A 20,484-nucleotide genomic window follows, 5' to 3' on the forward strand; every position below is an offset into this window, starting at 1 on the left:
GACTAGAAGAAGGGATGTGGAAATAGCATAGCCTCAGAGTCAGGTTAAAGCCCTGGATGGTCTCCACTGTGGAATCAGGTTCCTCAGTTAGTCTGTCCTAGCACCTGTCACACGAAACTGCTTTGCCACACCCCAGGAGCAGGTGAAGGTGCTAGGATGAGTGTATAGAAAACTACTGCAATGAAGCAAAGAAGTGCAGGCCGACAGGAGCCGGATGTAGATCTCTCCCGAGAGACACAGCCAGAATACAGCAAATACAGAGGCGAATGCCAGCAGCAAACCACTGAATTGAGAATAGGACCCCCGTTGAAGGAATCAGAGAAAGAACTGGAAGAGCTTGAAGGGGCTCGAGACCCCATATGAACAACAATGCCAAGCAACCAGAGCTTCCAGGGACTAAGCCACTACCTAAAGACTATACATGGACTGACCCTGGACTCTGACCTCATAGGTAGCAATGAATATCCTAGTAAGAGCACCAGTGGAAGGGGAAGTCCTGGGTCCTGCTAAGACTGAACCCCCAGTGAACGTGATTGTTGAGGGGAGGGCAGCAATGGGGGGAGGATGGGGAGGGGAACACCCATAAAGAAGGGGAGGGGGGAGGGGGATGTTTGCCCGGAAACTGGGAAAGGGAATAACACTTGAAATGTATATAAGAAATACTCAAGTTGATTAAAAAAAAAAGAAAGAAAGAAAACTACTGCAGGGGACTTCCTACCAGTTACGTCTATAATCTCCAGTTCTGGCTAAACAAGGAAGGAAAGCAGGTCTATGTTTTTCTGTTTTAAGGCAAACAGGAGCACTCAATTAAACAATGTGTCCGATTTATTAAGTGCATTTGATCTTATATTAATTCCTCAGAATATAAAATAATTCTCAGAATATAAAAATAAAAACTTTAGAACATCTTTGTCCTCAGGAAAAAGTATTGGCATGATACATATTTTATCCTATAACTTAGGCAAACATGTCTTAAATTTTTTGAGAAAACATGTCATATATCATTTGATATTCCTCCCAATTTATACTTAGATGATATTTATTCAAAGTTGAAGGATAAGCTGAATAACTTATCTGAAAGGATAAGTTCTAGATGGACTTTGGAAAATCAGTCTAGTTAGAGAAGGCTTCATGGAAGAGAAGGTAGTGAGACACTCCTAAGTAAATGAAGCCAAATGAGAAAATATGGACAAGCAGGAAAGAACAGTATAAGGGAAGGCAGAGAGATAGCACCATGAACTCAGTTGGCTAGGAGGGCAAAACCCAGTCGAAAGGAAACAAGAAGAAGTACACAGCGTGGGTACAGCAATGCTCACAGCACAATTATCAGCCTAGGAACAGGTATGTGGTGCAGCCTCGCAATGCTGTATGTGTCTATGTGCCTTTGTGTGTCTGTGTGTGTTTGTCTGTCTGTCTGTGTGTCTCTCTGTGTGTGTCTGTGTCTGCCTGTGTGTCTGTGTGGGTCTGTATGTGTGTGTTTGTGTGTGTCTCTGTGTCTGTGTCTGTGTCTGTGTGTTGGGACAGGATTTCATTAGGTAGCAGGAATTCACTATGTATACCAGGCTGGCTTTGAACTTGAGCCTATCTTTCTTCTTCAGACTCTGTGCTAGGATTACAGATGTGAGCCACCATTCCTGACCACATGAGAGACGCTGCACAGCAACGTTAAGAAATGAAGACTCCCCAAGGTATTACCCTAACTAAATGGAACAGGTTAAAGGGCTAAATATTATATAACTATTTGCATGGAAATTCAACCTACAGGTTGTAGATTGGTGACTTTCAAAGAACAAATCAGGTTGAGGGACTAATAAGGGGGTTTGTGGGTCTAAATATGTAATCATTAGCACAACCTACAAGAGCAAAACTTTGTTGAAAGTACATAGCCTGTTAAAGTCCTGTGTCATTTGTATTATTCGGATTCTAATTGCTTGAAAGACAGCATGATTTATCAAAAACAAAAGTTCTTTAATGCAGGCAGAGTTAGTACTGGGAATTAACATCTCATTACAGAATATTAACTAACATTTAAACATTTAAATATTTAACATTTAAATATTACTAACATCACTAATTTCAGAGCTAGGTAAGCCTGCACTATAGCACGGCAGTGCCAAAGCTAACCTTTATCCTAGAGGTTGCCTTTGGTTCACCTTCCATGCCATCGTTCAGAAAATATGCACTGAGCATCCAATATACACCAAGATTTATAACAAAGGGAAGTAAAAAACTCATTCATAAATGTCATCGTTTACTTTTAGCATGAGATGACATTTTGTTTTAAGTCTAAATAAAAGTCACACATCACAGAATGTTCTGGGCCACCATGGACCACAAGCCTGCAGGGCATAGTGCTGTGAGATTTCTGTGAGCACAGAACTGCGATGATCCATAAGTACAATTGCCAAACACCACATTCTAAGGTTGAATCCCTGTCTTTATGCAAAACACATCTCTGTGTCAAATCAAGGGAGCGTTATATGTTATATTGATCAAATAAAGCCAGAAATATGAGATTTTACCAAAGGTTAATTCACCTCATCCCAAGTTTTTGCCTCAATTTCTATCCATGAATAGATCCCAGGGTGTGTCACATCAAGCTTCTGAAGGTACCTCTGTCTTTCAGTTCTCGAGTCTTCCTTGTTTCCACAAGGCAACCGCTCATTTATCGTAGTCTTCTCCATTTGTGAGGCAAATCTGCAATTAAAGATGCTTTTATTGAAATTTTCTGATTATTCATGTGTTAATTACTATCCAGAAAAATGTTCATTTCTTACTTTGAACTTTTCCAAAGGACTAACACTCAAAAGGTAACAAGGTAAGCATTCTGGCAATAACAAAGTCTCTCTTCTTTCTTATTCTACTTAATATTATGGCTTTCCCAGGAAAGTGGCAGCTTGAAAGTTCTTTTCTAAATGTTTCCTCAACTGGACCAGATAATTTAAAATTAAATAATTTTGAAAAAGTTATTGCTATCTGGTCATTGTATCACATGCCTTTCCTCCCACTCAGGAGGCAGAGGTAAACAGATCTCTGTGAGCTCACGGCTAGCCTGGTCTACATAGAGCGTTCTAAGATACCCAAAAATATGTAAGAAAATCTTGTCTGAAAAAAAGTTAGTGTTTATATGTTTACAGACTAGCGTATAAAACAAGAAACTAGTTTATAAATTCTAGAAATGAAATTCTATCCTCACAAAAGGTGGTCCTGTTGACCACCCTGAGATGTATTCCAAATACCATGGATGTATATATTACTAACTCTAAAAGTAAGCTACCAAGTCTATTGTCTATTACCACACAATTTTTATCATTTAAAATTCCATTTTTAAGGGGTCGGGGATTTAGCTCAGTGGTAGAGCGCTTGCCTAGGAAGCGCAAGGCCCTGGGTTCGGTCCCCAGCTCCGAAAAAAAGAACCAAAAAAAAAATTCCATTTTTATTTATTTTTATTTTTCTCCATTTATTTATTTGTTTATTTATTTATTCACTTTACATCCCTTTGAGATAGAGATTCATACATTGTTTTAGACAGGATTTCAATCTTTAGTTCTTACTGACCTGTAACTTGTGAAGATGAGTCTGCCTCTGTTTCTCAAGTGCTGAGAATACAGTGTGGTTGTTCTTACCTGGATTCTATCACATTTTAAAATCCTTTTCTATAACCTATCTTGTGGATTATTATATATTTTATAAACAATTTTATAAACCTCAAGACCCAGCTATAACACTCCTGGACATATACCCAAAAGATGCTCCACCATCCCACAAGGATACTTACTCCTCTATGTTCATAGCAGTTTTATTTGTAATAGCCAGAAACTGGAAACAACCTAGATGTCCCTTGACTAAAGAATGGATAAAGAAAAGGTGGTTCATTTACACAATGGAATAGTACTCAGCTATTTAAACCAAGGACATCATGAAATTTATAAGCAAATGGGTGGAACTAGAAAATATTATCCTGAGGGAGATAACCCAGACTCAAACGGACATGCATGGTACTCTCTTATAAGTGGATGTTAGCCATAATTACAGTATACTCAGGCCACACTCCACAGACCCACAGAAGATAAATAACAAGGACAGCCAAAGAAAGGATGTTCAAATCTCACTCAGAAGGGGAAATAAAATAGTCATCAAAGGTGGATGGAAGGAACTTGCAGAGGGATGGGAAGGGGACATGAGGGATCAGATGTGGGGAGAGCTGGGGAGAGAGGAGTGGGAGAGTGAATTGAAATTGATGGCTGACAGTGGAAGGGTGTCCCTAGGATGTGCCAGAGACATGGGATTGGGGAGACTCCAGGGAGTTTATGAGAATGACTGTAGCCCAGCCTCAGGTATGTGAATCCTGAAGTGACTACCTCCTGTAGCCAGACAGGACTCCCAGTGGAGGGATAAGGACACCAACCAACCCACAAAGCCTTCAGCTCCAAATTCGTCCTCTCTACAAGAAGTTCAGGGACGAAGATGGAGCAGAGACTGAGAAAATGGCCAACCAATGACCAGCCCAACCAATGACCAGCCCAACCAATGACCAGCCCAACCAATGACCAGCCCAACCAATGACCAGCCCAACCAATGACCAGCCCATTGAGACCCATCTCATAGGCAAGAACCAATCCCTGCAATGATTAATCACTCTGTTTGACTTGCAGAGAGGAGCTTAGCATAACTGTTGTCAGAGACAACAACCCATGTATGCTCTTTGATTGGTGATTCAGTCCAATCAAACTTTTGGAGCCCCCAAAAGTCCAGGTTAGTGACTCTGTTAGTCTTCCTGTGGAGTTCCTATCCCCTCCAGGTCACTCAATCCTTCACCCAAGTCTTCCACAAGACTCCTTGAGCTCTGTTTAATTCTTGGCTGTGGGTCTCTGCATCTGTTTCCATCATCTGCTGGGTGGAGCCTCTCTGACAACAGTTATGCTAAGCTCCTGTCTGCAAGTCAAACAGAGTGTGATTAATCATTGCAGGGATTGGTTCTTGCCTATGAGATGGGTCTCAAGTTGGGCTGGTCATATGTAGCAAATGTCCAGCTTGATCTTCATGCTAGTCCCCTAATAATTGAAGCAGGGGTGGTGGGGGTAGACATTCCCTGACTTTGTTCCCTGCCTGTAGGTCCTGTTCCTGTCACTGGGCTGTGTTATCTGGCCTCTATGATAGGAGTTGCGCCCAGTCTTGCAGTGACTCGATGCCCCAGGGTGGGTTGGTACCCAGGACAGCCTCCCCATTCTCAGAGAAGGGGAAACGTGATGGAGGGGAGGATGTTACTGGGTGGGGGATGTGCTGTTATGAGAATGTACTGTGATGGGGATGTAAAGTAAATAAATAAGTGGAAATTTAATTATTTAATTATTTAATTATTTATATTAAGTTTTTTGAGACAGGATCTCTCTATTGTAGTCTTGATTGACCTGTAACTCACTATGTAGACCAGGCTTGCCTTGAACTTATGGAGAACCACTTACCTCTCTGCCTCATGAGCGCTGGGATAAAAGAGACCTATAAGGAGGATGGATATAAATAATTCACTTAAAGAAATACAGGAAAACACAATTAAACAGGTAAAAGCCTTTAAAGAGGAAACAAAAAATCTCTCAAAGAAATACAGGAACAAAGAACCAAACATGGAAAGGAATTGAACAAAGGGGTCCAAGACCTAAAAATGGAAATAGAACAACAAAGAAATCACAAATAGAGGTAACCCTGGCAATGGAAAACCTAGGAAAGAGGTCAGGAGCTACAGATGCAAGCATCACCAACAGAATACAAGACATAGAAGAGAGATCTTGAGCATAGATGATATCATAGAAGATATGGACACAACTGTCAAAGAAAATACAAAGAATAAAAAACCTCTAACCCAAAACATCCAAGGTATCCAGGACATATGAAAAGACCAAATCTAAGAATAATTGGAATAGAAGAGAGCAAAGAGTCCCAGCTCAAAGGGCCAGAAAACATCTTCAAAGAAATCATAGAGGAAAACTTCCACAACCTAAAGAAAGAGACGGCCATAAAAGTAAAAGAAGTCTACAGGAAATCAAATAGATTGGACCAGAAAAGAATCTTCCTGTCACATATAATCAAAACACTAACTGCACAAGTAGAAGAAAGAATATTAAAAACTACAAGGGAAAAAGACTAAGTAACATATAAAGGAAAATCTATCAGAATTACACAAGACTTTTCAACAAAGATTCTAAAAGTTGTAAGATTGTGGACAGATGTCATGCAGACTCCAAGGGAACACAAATATCAGCCCAGGCTACTATCCCTAGCAAAATTCTCACTCATCACAAATGGATAAAACAAAATATTCCATGACAAAAACATATATATATATATATATATATATATATATATATATATATATATATATATATCTCCCCATCCATATAGAGGATTCTAAAAGGAAATTGAAAGGAAAACTCCAACAAAAAGAGAATAGCTATACTAAAGAAAAAACAAGAAATATGTCATCTCACAGCAAACCCAAAAGAAAATAATACACACATAATACCACCTACAACAACAACTATAACAGGAACTAACAATCATGTCTTTAATATCTCTCAAAACCAATGAACCCGATTCCCCAATAAAAACAACTAAGCTAACAGACTAGATATGCAAGCAGGATCCAACATTTTTCTGTATACAAGAAACACACTTCAATGACAAAGACAGACACTACCTCAGAGTAAAAGGCTAGAAGAAAACGTTTTCCAAGCAAATGGTACCAAGAAACAAGCTGGAATTGCCATTTTAATATCCAATTAAATAGACTTCACCCAAAAGTTATCAAATGAGATGGGGAAGGACACTTCATATTCATCAAAGGAAATAATGACCAAGATGAACTCTCAATTCGGAACATCTATACCCCAAATGCAAGGACACCCACATTTGTAAAAGAAACTTTACTAAAGTCAAACACACATTGAACCTCACACAATAATAGTGGAAGACTTCAAAATCCCAGTCTCACCAATGACAGGTCATTGAACCAGAAACTAAAAAGATAAACAGTGAAATTAACAGAAGTTATGGACCAAATGGATTTAACAGATATATACAGAACATTTCACCCTAAAACAAAAGAATATACCTCCTTCTCAGCACCTCAGTGTGCTTTCTCCAAAATTAACCATATAATCAGCCACAAAATAAGCCACAACAGGTACAAGAAGATTGAAGTAATCCTATGCATCCTATCAGATCACCACAGATTAAGGCTAAACAATAACAACATAAAGAACAGGAAACACACATACCCATAGAAACAGAACAACTCTCCATTGAATAATAACTTGGTAAGGGAAGAAATAAAGAAAGAAATTAAAGACTTTCTAGAATTCAATGAAAATAAGACACAATGAAAGCAGTGCCAAGAGGAAAATTCATAGCACTAAGTGCCCTCATGAAGAAACTGAAGAGATTCTACACCAGCAACTTAACAGCCCAACCGAAAGCCCTAGAACAAAAAGAAGCAAACACACCCAAGAAAAGTAGACAGCAGAAAATAATCAAATTCGGAGTGTAAATCAACTCAGTAGAAACAGAATGATACAAAGAATTAACAAAACCAAAAGCTGGTTCTTTGAGAAAAACAACAAGATAGATAAACCCTTACCCAAACTAAAGGACACAGATTGTATCCAAATCAACAATATCAGAAATGAAAAGGGAGACATAACAACAGAATTTGAGCAAATAAAAAAAATCATCAGAACTTACTACAAAACCCTTTACTCAAGAAAACTGGAAAGTATAGATGAAATGGATGCTTCCCTAGACAGATACCACATACCTAAAATCAAGAGCAGTTAAACTAAACAGTTCCATATGCCCTAAGAAAATAGAAGTCATTAAAAAAACTTCCAACCAAAAAAAAAAAAAAAGCCCAGGGCCAGATGACTTTAGTGCAGAATTCTACCAGGCATCCAAAGAAGACCTAATACTAATATTCCTCCAAGTATTCCATACAATAGAAGCAGAAGGAACACTGCCTAATTCATTCTATGAAGCCACAGTTAAACTGATACCTAAACCACACAAAGACACAACAAAGAAAACCAGACCAATTTCACTTCTGAATATTCATGTAAAATACTCAGTAAAATTCTCACAAACTGAATCCAAGAACACATCGAAAGCATCATTAACCATGATCAAGTAGACTTCTTCCCAGGAATGCAAGATTGGTTCAGTATACAAAAATCCATTAATGCAATCCACTATATGAACAAACTCAGAGAAAAACATCACATGATCATCTTATTTGTTGCTGAAAAAGCGTTTGACAAAATACAACACCCCTCCATATTAATAGTATTGGAAAGACCAGGAATTCAAGGCCCTTACCTAAACATAATAAAAGCAATATACAGCAATCAGTCTGCCAATATTAAATTAAATGGAGAGATACTTGAACCAATCCCACTAAAATCTGGAACAAGACACTCTCTCCATATCTATTCAGTATAGTACTTGAAGTTCTAGGTAGAGCAATAAGACAACAACAGGAGATCAAGGAGATAAGAATTGGAAAAGAAGTCAAGGTATCACTCGTTGTGGATGATAGTATATATATATATATATATATGTATATATATACACACACACACACACACATATATATATATATATATGCAATCCAAAAAGAAAAAAATCTACCTGAGAACTTCTTCAGCTGATAAACTTCACCAAACTGGCTCAATATAAAAATTAATTAAACCAATCATATAAATGATAGACTGAGAATGACAGTAGAAAAACAACACCCTTTAAAGCAGCCACAAATAGTATAAAATATCTTGGCGTAACTCTTACCAAGCAAATGAAAGATCTATATGACAAGAACTACAAATCCCTGAAAAAGAAATCAAAGAAGATATTAGAAAATGGAAAGATCTCCCAAGTTCAAAGATTGGTAGGAGTAACATAGTAAAAATGGCTATCCTACCAAAAGTAATCTACATATCCAGTGCAATCTCCATCAAGATTACAGACAGGGTAAGAGTAATTCTCAATTTCATATGGTAAAACAAAAAACACAGGATAGCAAAAACAACACTTAACAACAAAAGAACTTCTGGGGGAATTATCACCCTCTGATCTCAAGCTGTTTATTGCTACAGAGCAATAGTGATAAAATCCTCATGATATTGGTACAGAGACAGACAGATTGATCAATAGAATAGAATTGCAGAGCCAGAAATATGCCTACACACTTAGAAACACTTGATCTTTGACAAAGAAGCCAAAACATACAATGGGAAAAACAAAGCACTGTCAATAAATGGTGCTGGTCCAAACCACTGAACTGAGAACTTTCTCCCCTTTGGAGGAAGTAGAGAAAGGATTGAAAGAGCTGAAGGGACTTGCAACCTCAGAAGAACAACAATGCCAACCAATCAGAGCTCCCAGACTAAACCACTACCCAAAGACCATGGACTGACCCAGGGCTCCAACTGCATATGTAGCAGAGAATGGCTTTGTTAGGCACCAATGGAAGGAGAAGCCCTTGGTCCTGCCAATGTTGGACCCCGAGTGTAGGGGAATGTCAGGGGGGTGGAAGAGGGTTTGGATGGGTTAGGGAACACCCTTAATGAAATGTAAATTTAAAAAAATCCAATAAGAATAAATAAATAAATAAATAAATAAATAAATAGTGCTCATCTGTTGGTCTGTATGTAGAAAAGTGAAAATAGATCCATATTTATCACGTTGCACAAAGCTCCAGTTGAAGTGGATCAAGGACCTCAACATAAAACTAGATACACTCAAACTAGTAGAAGAGAAATTGGGAAAGAGCCTCAACCTCATTAAATTTCCTAAACAGAAACTTCAATGTCTCAGGCTCTAAGATCAACAATTGATGAATAGGACTTCATGAAACTGAAAATCTTCTTAAGGCAAAAGATACAATCAGTAGGATAAATTAACAACCCACAGAATGGGAAAAAGCTTTCTCTAAGCCCACATCGGAGAGAGCGCCAAATGTATGCAGAACACAAGAAGCTGATCCCCAAAAAACCAAATAGCCCAATTAAAATATGGTACAGAGGTAAACAGAGAATTCACAACAGAGGAACTTCAAATGGCAGAGAAGCACTTAAGGAAATGTTCAAAGTCCTTAGTCATCAGAGAAATGCAAATCAAAATGACCCTGAGATTCCACTGTACACCAATCAGAATGGCTAAGATCAAAAACTCAGGCAACAGTATATGCTGGCAGGATGTGGAGAAAGAGGAACACTCCTCCATTGTTGGAGGGATTGCAAACTGGTACAACCACTCTGGAAATCAATCTAGCAGTTCCTCAGAAAACTGGAAATTGACGTACCTGAGGACCCAGCTATACTACTCTTAATCATACACCCAAAAGACGCCCCAGCACATCAAAGGGAAAAGGGCTCCATGATGTTCATAGCAGCTTTATTTTTAATAGCTAGAAGCTGGGGGGAAAAAAGCAGATTTCCCACAGAATGGATACAGAAAATGTGGTACATTTACACAGTGGAATACTCTTCAGCTATTAAAAACAAGGACAAAACGAATTTTGCAGGTAAATGGAGGGAACTAGAAAATATCATCCTGAGAGAGGTAATCCAGACTCAAAAAGACATACATGTACTCAGTAATAAGTGAATATTAGCCAAAAGGTACAGAATACCTAGGATATACTCCACAGAATTTAAGAACTTTAACAAACAGAAAGGCCAAGTGAGGATGTTTCAATTTCACTTAGTAGGGGGAGAAAATAATCACAGGAGGCAGAGGGAGGGGGGATTTGGGTGGGAAGGGGAAGAGTAGAGGAAAAGGGGAACTTTTCCCTGAAAATGGGAGACAGGAGAGAGGCCCAGAGGGCCAGCAGAATGAATGGAAATATGCAGCCTCAGAAGGTGAGAGGTAGAGAGACCCTTTAGAAAGTACCAGAGACCTGGGAGGTGTTCGATTCTCAGGACTCGATGGCAGTGACCTTAGATGAAGTGCCAAACAGTGGGGAGAGGGAAATAAAAAAAGAGTTTGCCTCCAGTAGACAGACAGGGCCTCAAGAGCAGGTACAGGGTTGCCATCCCACAGTCAAAATTTCTGACCCAGAAGTGTTCCTGTCTAAAAGAACTGCAGGGACAAAAATGGAGGTGAGACAGGGAAAGGTGGTCCAGTGACAGGTCCAACTGGGAATCCATGTGGAGACACCAAGGACTGACACTTCCTAATGCTATAATGTGCTTACAGGCAGGAGCCTAACATGGCAGGCCTGGCTCTGAGAAGCCCAACCAGCATGAGACGGACCCAGATACTTACACCCAGCCATTGGACGGAAGCTGGGGACCCTCATGGTTAAATAGGGGGAGGATAGAAGAAGCAGACAAGGAAGGCAGCCCCTAAAAAGACCCGCAGTCAACTGGCACCATGCCAAGGAGCTCCTGGACACTGAGCCACCAACCAGGCGGCTGCCACAAGGCGCCCCACACATATACAGCACAGAAATAGCCTGGCCTCCCTCAATGGGAGAAGAAGTGTCAAGTGCTCAAGAGACTTGAGACCCCAGGGAGTAGGGAAGCCTGGTGATGGGGGAGCATCCTCTAGGGAACCGGTGGGGGGAGAGGAATAGGATGAGGAACTGCAGAGAGGAGCATGGGAGTGGGGGTGGGGAGTGGTGGGTGGACTGTAAATAAATTTTAAAAAATCTTTAAAAGAAAAGAAAATGAGGCCTGAATTTAAAAAGATGTCACACGAAACACCGTGGGTACGTCTCACTAAATGGCCCATGCATTTTCTACTACAAAAGATGAAAGACTTATAATTCAGTTGTATAAAAGCTCAATACAGAATTGTATTTGCACACAGAATTATATCTCTAATACACATACACTATTTCAAACTAATGTTTATTCTATTTCTATGTTCATTATCACTAGCTATTTTTCATTTTAGGTAAAGTATAAATGGAGTAGAAATATAAAGGAACATCAAAATTCCAATACACCTCTTTATATATTAATCTGAGCATAATGAAAGCCGCTAAATCACTCACATTGTTAAGGGACAATGCTGAGGAGAAGAATATAAGTTTGTTTGCAAGAAGCGCAACTCCCTCAATAAAGACCACAACCAGCCCCCTTTAGGCTTCCTGGCATTCTAATGAGAATATGAATAGTTAACAATATCAAAGAAAATGCTTTAAAAATACCACAACACAAATCATAGAGAAGATTCAGTACATCTGTGACCCAGGTTGAGGCCACAATCATTGGGTCTTACATTTGATGTGGCTGGGTGCATCTGTTCAAATGATTAGATATAAAAAAAATATTGGCATGTGGAATTTCTTCCTTAATATTATGCTTTACCAAAACTCATGTCCCATCATGGAACAGAAGGAATCAATGCCTTCATCACCTGCCCTCCAGAACTTGTCACTTCATTTACACTGAATCTTCCCAACCTCCTAAGTAACTGAACAATTAGTTGACACACATTTTTGAAACTCAGCTAGTTAGATGATTTCTGTTTGTACTCTTACTAAATGTATGGTTACCAGTGTTCATAGATGCCAACTGATGACACCATCTTCTACCAATGCAAACAGACGCAACTTCAACTGAAAAAAACAACTGTTTAGAATCTGCTACTACTCTTCTCTCAGAGAAAAGCTTGCTTGCTATGATGGCTATTCTTGGCTGTCAACTTAACTACATCTGGAACTAAGTAAAACCTAAAAGTGGAGGACACACCTGTGAGAGATTCTTTCTTAATTCAAAGTACGAAGATTCACTTTTAATCCACATTCTTGAGGTAAGGATCTTGACATGGGAAGACACACACCTTTAACCCAGGACTTGGAGTAGGAAGATAGTGCTGGGAAAACCCACCTCTGATCAGCGTCACACCTTCTGTTGGAAGCCTCTATAAGGACAGGGAAGAAGGGAGCTTTGCCCTTTGCTGTTTGAGCCCACTCCTTTATTGGCATTATTAGAGTTTTCTTCCTTGGGATTCCAGGTATATTGAAGACCTGCTGAGACATTCAGCCTCTTGGACTGAGCAACTAAGGGATGCTTAAACTTTCTGTTCGTAGCCAACTTCCATTGGATTAGCCTGGTCTCAGCCTGTAAATCATTCTAATAAATCCCTATTCTCTACCCAAGATGCAATCCACAGATCACAGGAAGCTCAAGAAGGATGGCCGAAATGCAGATGCTTCCACTCCTTAAAAGGGGGAACAAAAATATCCAGAGGAGGGGATATGGAGGCAAAGCTTAGAGCAGAGACTGAAGGAACGGCCATTCAGAGCCTGCCCTACATGTGACCCATATATATATACAGTCACCAAAGCCAGAAAAGATTGATGAAGCTAAGCAGTGCATGCTGACAGGAACCGGATATAGATCTCTCCTGAGAGACACAACCAGAGCATGTCCAATACAGTCATAAATGCTAGCAGCAAACCACTGAAATGAGAACAGGACCCTCTTTGGGAAATTAGAGGAAGGATTGAAAGAGCTGAAGGGACTTGCAACCCTGGAAGAACAACAATGCCAACCAACCAGAGGTTCCAGGGACTAAAGCACTACCCGAACACTATATATGATCTGACCCAGGGCTCCATCTGCATGTGGATATGGAATAGCCTTGTTGGGGCACCAGGGGAAGGGGAAGCCCTTGGTCCTGCCAAGGTTGGACCCCTTGCGCAGCAGAATGTCAAGTGGGATGGTAAGGGAGGGTGGATGGGAGGAACACCCTTATGGGGGAGGGGGAGGGGATGGGTGATATGAACAGAAAATCAGGAAGGGGAATAAAATTTGAATTGTAAATAAAGAACTATAACCAATAAAAATATGTTTGCATTGACACATATAGAAAATATGTCTATATAATCTTTAAGTAATATATATATATATACACATATATTCCATAAATTTTGCTGTTTGTTGACCTGAGGATGGAAGTAAGAAAAGGGAGGCAGGAAGTCTTCTATAAGAGACAAACTGGACTTACTAAAAGAGCAATTTTCTAAAGAGCTTGTGAGTGAAATGAATCATTAACAGTGCAGCAGATGTGATAGGATTCTGTGAACCATTACTTATAACCAGTAGGTTTCCTTTTAAATTGTCAGGTAATGGAAGCTAAGAAAGAAGGACCTTAGGCTAATACTACTAAAAAGGAGACATTGCAGACATAGTATATAACTATAGTTGTCAGAATCATTAGGAAAGAAATATCCACGTCCAGGCTACATTAGGTCTATTGATTCAGATGTTTAGGGACACCCTGTATTTGTAATTGTTCAAAACTCTCCCCAGGTCGTTTTCATGGACAATCTAATTGAAAAGCAGACAAGCTTCCCCTTCAGCCTTGTTTCTCACCAACACAGCTGACTTCCCTTGTTATCTGAGGATATGGCCAGATGAAGAAATAAGACACATCTATTTCCTAAGAATGCTAATTTTCCCAGCTAGGGGCAGAACAGGAGCCAGAAAATTCCAAATGCAAGTTGATTCTACCATATAAAATTCTGGAGCAAAACTGAAGAGTGGAAAGGTGAGTTATAGCTCTTAACTAAGGGCTTGCTTCTGACAGAGAAAATAACACCACTATGCTTCTGACCCTCCTCCAGACCTCCACACAGTCAGACCTGTGCTACCTCTTTGGGGCCTTCTGGAACTCATCTTGGGCATATTTGTAACTCGGTTGTGATGATTACTAGCCCAGTTTCCTTCCATACACAGAATGTAGAGTATTTGAACATTCATTTAGCATTGCATCTGGGCAATGCCCTCGGATAGCTTCGTTTGTAAACTGGTCTTCACATTGGACCCCTGATCTTCCTTTTTTCTCTTCCTCCTCATTTTTCTCCCATTCATCTTCTCCTTCTTTTTGCTGTAGCCTTACTTCTTAATATTAATCACTTTGACAATTTTTTCAACAGCAACAAGCTTTCCATTTATTATAAAATATAAATACTTTTATTTCCTTTACAATGGAGCCTGTTTTCAAGTACCATTTTGCTTCAGTATGTTAAAAATCTTTATTGAAAAAATATTTTGAAAAATATAAGTTTTGCTTTGAACAAATTCAGTGTTTTATCAAATATTTCTCATGAGTGCATGGAAGAGGAGAAGACTACATCTCCTTCCACTTCCTTTCTATAGGATTTAATTATTTATGTGAATACACTGTCGCTCTCTTCACACACACCAGAAGAGGGCATCAGACCCCATTACAGATAGTTCTAAGCCACCATATGGTCTCTGGGAATTGAACTCAGGACCTCTGGAAGAGCAGTCGGTGCTCTTAACCACTGAGCCATCTCTCCACGCCATTTAAAGAACTGGAGTTCTTTAAACCATCAAAATATACAGAGAAGCTTTGATAAATTACCTCAACATGTTTTTTTCCAGAATAGTTGAGCTTCTACACGGTCAAATGAACCTGCTATGTCACTGTTACTACAAACACTCTGTGGGTGTTGTGGAAATAAAATTGTGTCATCCGTACCTTGTTCTTCATTCTGTGTTTGCACCATGTGAGCAGACTGTGCCACCATTAAGATGCTTTCAATGTACACAGCACACAAGGCCACAGCGGTGTGCTGCCTGGCCAGCATGTTTGAATCAGCACCATTTGAGGAAAGATCGACACATACTCCTGTGGAATTAGGAGGCGAGTGGCCCAAGGCTAACTCCTCACACAGATGATTTAACAGAGCCTAGTATTTCCTTATTGATATAAATAATTGTCTATAAAGCAAAGACATGTTGTTCACCTGAGACAAGCATATTGTGAATATTGTGGGAAGAGGCTTCACTTATCTACATGTTTTGTGCTACACAGGAAGGATTGATTTTTGTTTCAACGAATTAAACTTCACAAGAATTTCTCTGATGCTGGATGTGGAGGAATGTGTGCTTCTCAAGCATCAGGCCCTGGGTTCAATCCCCATACCTAAATAACAGTAATATTATTATTATCAGGGCAGGATTTGACAATTAAACTGTGAGAATAAGAATCGGATCTCTCTATACAAAGAATCAACAAAACCTGGAGCTGGTTCTTTGAGAAAATCAACACGATAGATAAATCCTTAGCCAGACTATCCGGAGGGCATAGAGACGGTATCCAAATTAACAAAATCAGAAATAAAAAGGGAGACATAATAACAGGAACTGAGGAAATCCAAAAAATCACAGATTCTACCACAAAACTGGAAAATCTGGAAGAAATGAACAATTTTCTAGACAGATAAGAGGTACCTAGGTGAATCAGGCCCAGATAACCCATCTAAACTGTCCCATAGCTTGTAGAGAAATATCAGCACTCATTAAAAGTCTTCCAACCAAAAAAAGCCCAGGACCAGATGGGTTTAGTGCTGAATTCTATGAGACTTTCATAAAGGACCTCATACCAATACTCTCCAAACTATGCCACAAAATAGAAACGGAAGGAACACTACCCATTTCATTCTATGAAGGCACAATTGCACTTGTACCTAAAACACACAAAGACTCAAGAAAGAAAGAGAACTTCAGACCAATTTGCCTTATGCATATCAATGCAAAAATACGCATAAGATTCTCACAAACTGAATGCAAGAACACATCAAAACAATCAACCACCATGATCAAATAGGCTTAATCCCAGGAATAAATGGATGGTTCAATATATAGAAATCCGTCAACATAATCAACTTTGTTAACTAACTCAAAGAAAAAAACCACATGATCATTTCACTAGATGCTGAGAAAGCATTTGAAAAAAATTCAACAGCCTTCATAATAAAAATCTTGGAAAGATCAGGACTTCAAAGCCCATACCTAAACATGGTAAAAGCAAACATTCCTAGCTCTGGTCCATGTCAGTCAAGTGCTCAGCCACTGATTCCAACTGGCAGATTCCATTGGGAACTTTGGGAACATTGTAGAAAAAAAAGCATCCAAGTCTATGTGTCTTACTAGGAAGGATTCTTGGGAGTACTGACCACCTTTTAACAATACTGTCAACTCTTGCAAAGGGTTCTTGCAAGCTACAGATCATAGGCCATCATTGTAGAATGTCAGGAGAAGGACTTAAGCAGAAACTTGAAGCAGAAACAATGGAGGACAAATCCGTTCTGAAACAGAGTTGGGGGCCAGCTTCCATCTTGTAAGTTGGTGGATGTGGCTGAGACAGCAGTTTACAGAGGGCCACAAACCTTTGGGATTGAGCTCTAAAATGATCTGAGAAAGACAATTCCCATGCAAGAACACGGACATTATGTGGCTGAGGGCTGGTACAAGTGTGTATGTGTACTTGCATTTCACACAGGGAGCACACAGGGTAGCATGGAAGAAGGCAACATGGCTAGGGTTTAAGGTGGGCCTGGGTGTGCAGGGCTAAGTTTAGGTGTAGGGATAGAGATGTCATTCAAGTGTAAGGACTCAGATTGCAAAGCTGAGGTGTTGTCTGTACCCAGACATCCCTTGGAGCAGTGGAATGGGACACACCTATGTAACTGTGTCTAAGTGTGTACCTGCAAAATGGGAAGGGACCTAGAAACATTTAGGGAAAGTCCTGTGTGAAGAGGGGACAGTAAAGGGACCCCCAGGAAATGACCTCACTTCCTTCACTATGACCCAACAATGCAAAATCCTGATGACCAGGCAGCCAACTGCTTACACACAGCCCAGCAGGCTCACTTGTCCAAGAGCTTAGAGAGAGCAGGATGTTCTCTTGTTGTCCTTGGACTACTGAAGGCTCAGGCCTGAAGAAAGATAAAAATGAAGGTCAGGTAGGGACCTTGAAATTCATGATTCTTTCCTGCCTGCAATGTCTCTGGCCATTTGCCCAGAAGGAAACAGACTTGACCCAAGAAAACCAGACCCAGGACTACGCAGACGAGGTAACCTCTCTGAACTCTCACAGTTTTTTCTAGTTTTGCTCGAGGTGTTATTATTGAAGGAGACTTGTAATGATAATAACCAATGAGAATGTTGCAGAATGAAACTTGTGCTTGTTTGAACCATCCATCATGATGTCTCCTCAGGGTGAGCATGAGTGTGCCCCAATGGTCGTGACGGAGCCCTGTACAGAGACACATATCAGTACAAACATGGTGGAAAATCTGGTGAATCGACTGGTGTCATCTCTGCAGGATGGGGACCTCTTCTTTGCCCCTGCTTTCCTGAACGCATACCGACAGTTCACCACCACACAGTATGCGCTGGATCTGCTGTTGAAGAGGTGAGTGCCCACCTCCAAGCGTGGAGGTCTCAGGCCCTCTTGTTTGTTCTGGGAAGCACTCTCTCTACTCCTTGACTAGAGTATTGTCAGGCCGCAGCAGCATCAATTCAAAGAATGCTTCTCCCAGACTTAGCCCAAAGGGGTTTGCTGGCCAAGCTGAGACTAATGAATGTAGCTGTCCTCTGTGCCTTACTGAAGCTCTTTATCTTTTGCCCACTATTTCTGAGGCCTTGGTGGAAGCACTCCTCCCATTTGTAAAGAATGTTCCAGAATTCCTATAGAAATACCCAATATAGATGTGTCCAGATTAGAGACCTATGGAGGGAAATCTGAGAGACCTGTGATCACTGAGACGTCAGAATAGAGATGTGTTCCCCCACTGCACAAGCATCTTTGAAGCACCTACTGTATGTAGCTGAACTAATAATTCTGAGAGCAGACAGAACTTCCACATTCTGAATTTTGATTTTTGTCTAGGTAGCCCCCTGCCCCTGATGTCTTTTAGGATTTTACAGGTGACATGTGTTCTGGTGTCCTCTAGGTTTGCCTACTTCTACCTGGATTGTGAAGAGGATAAACACATAAAGAGGCAAGTGGGCTTTGTAGAAAGAGGAAGGATTTGGGTCTCCGGTGTGGGGCATTTGGGTTCCTAGAGTAAGGATGGCCAATGTTTTGGTCTGGTTCTTCTCCTGGGTTCTAGTACCATAACGTGGTCCAAGCAGTGCCTGCGGGATGAGAATTGCATGGGCATGGTTCTTCCCAGTGGTGAGATGGGGAAGCCAGGGGCCTCAAGTGCTGCTGTGAGACTCTACGCACATACCAGCTCATGCCAGGAGGCTTGTTCAGCTGTTCTCCACTAGAGGTTGACAGTGAGGTGTGTGAGGTTCCTTGCTCACTAGGACCTCACAGCTCTGCCCACCGTTCTCATCTGCATAGGGCTGGATCTCTTCCTTGCAGTCCTTCCTGTAGGCAGAAGCCATGGGAGGGTTGTAGAAGGAAAGGCCTGCTCATAGCCTGTTGTGCATCCCCTCTCCCCAGCACTCTCTGTTGCTTCCTGGACACATGGATAGACCAATACCCTGAGGAGTTTAGTCAGACCATTCTGAAAAAGTTGAAGACCTACTTGACTGTGAACATGCCCTCCTCCGATCTGAATGTCCGTGTCCATATGCTCCTCAAGGAGTTGCGGCAAGAGTCCAATGAGTCAGAGGGAAAAGGTGAAGAATCAGGTAGGTGTTAGAGACCCTGTGTGTAAGGTTCTGTACTTGCTGTGCTGTGGCTGACGGGCTCCTGTTTGCAGAAGCTGTCACTTGACCCTGATCTGGGCACAGGACCTTTTGTAGGACAGAGTTGAGATCCCCAGCAGACATGGTCTCCTCTGTCTTTGGAAAGGCTGAGAGGAAGTCTCATCTTGGGGATCTTGTCTCTTGCAGTTTCACTGCCCGTTACCCTTCTCTACAAGACTGAATCGGCTGCAGATTTGTCTTCATCTGTAGAAGTGAGGAGCTACACCTCTGGAGATTTAGAAATGGAAGCGTGGTTTCCATCAGGGAACGTGCAGCCAGAACCAGCTTATCTGCAAGAGACAGAGACCCCAGAATCCACCATAAAGGTCATCTCTTGGGACTAGATGGGACAGCAGCAGCCCAGCCAGCATACGGGCTAGCAGCTGTGGAACCTGTGTCTCACCGTGTCAGCCGACACAATGTCCTTCTTGCATCTTCTCCCCTTCTCGACCTTGTCCTATCTCCTTAGAGAATGACCCTGTCATTATCACCTGAGGGGTCTCTTATATCTGCTCTGCAGACAGCACCTGTCTGACGTACTGGCAGAACCATTCCCTGATTTCAATATAGCAACTTCCCTTGCCCCACAGCCAGCCCTCACCTCCCCCTGAGAAATGGCCTTTTTACTTCTGTGGTTCTTTTTATGTTGTTTTTCTTTTAAGTATTTGTTTTAATAAATTGTTAGTACTCCTTTTTTGTTGATTACTTGTGGTTATGGTGTCCACTCAGCAGGCTTGTACTGGGCATAAACAGTCTACCAAGGAGACCACACTGCTCCTGTGAGAGGTTCCATGGAGAGAGACCATCTTGGAGGATGGGAGGTGCAAGTGACTGCTTAGACAGAGATCAGGTCTGTGCCTGAGAGTGGTGCTAGACATACAGGTCGTTGGGGCTGACTGCACTTTGCTGGGGTCCTAAGGCTAAGGTCATGTGCTGAGGTCAGACTGACCAGGTGCCCTTGAAAGTGGTT

General features: G+C 41.0%; 1 protein-coding gene and 1 pseudogene across 4 annotated transcripts; one reads left to right on the top strand and one right to left on the bottom strand.

Annotated features, from left to right (window-relative positions):
• Nucleotides 1-12,927, bottom strand: part of Fam95c (family with sequence similarity 95 member C) — a 40,041-nt pseudogene extending 27,114 nt beyond the window's left edge.
• On the top strand, nt 12,629-20,204 carry LOC120097781 (ral guanine nucleotide dissociation stimulator-like). 4 transcript variants are annotated; one of them, XM_039096267.2, is made up of 6 exons: nt 12,629-12,807; nt 14,313-14,550; nt 18,032-18,228; nt 18,770-18,817; nt 19,267-19,457; nt 19,662-20,204. In XM_039096267.2, exons 3-6 carry the CDS (start codon nt 18,053-18,055, stop codon nt 19,856-19,858), a joined length of 612 nt encoding a protein of 203 aa, XP_038952195.1. In that variant the 5' UTR covers nt 12,629-12,807; nt 14,313-14,550; nt 18,032-18,052; the 3' UTR covers nt 19,859-20,204. The 4 variants fall into 4 exon arrangements, with proteins under 4 accessions (XP_038952195.1, XP_038952196.1, XP_038952197.1 ...); XM_039096268.2 differs by having other exon boundaries at nt 14,465-14,550; XM_039096269.2 differs by lacking the exon at nt 14,313-14,550.
• Nucleotides 20,205-20,484: the final 280 nt, after the last annotated feature.

This window comes from Rattus norvegicus, chromosome 17 (assembly GCF_036323735.1).
Source record: "Rattus norvegicus strain BN/NHsdMcwi chromosome 17, GRCr8, whole genome shotgun sequence".
NCBI lineage: Eukaryota > Metazoa > Chordata > Mammalia > Rodentia > Muridae > Rattus > Rattus norvegicus.

Excerpts from the sequence above, each read along its gene's own strand:
- LOC120097781 (XM_039096266.2), top strand. The coding sequence starts at position 17,711 with ATGTTCTCTTGTTGTCCTTGGACTACTGAAGGCTCAGGCCTGAAGAAA. Across the intron at positions 18,818-19,266 it reads GAGGATAAACACATAAAGAG|CACTCTCTGTTGCTTCCTGG; the intron begins GCAAGTGGGCTT and ends CCCTCTCCCCAG. Across the intron at positions 19,458-19,661 it reads GGGAAAAGGTGAAGAATCAG|TTTCACTGCCCGTTACCCTT; the intron begins GTAGGTGTTAGA and ends TGTCTCTTGCAG.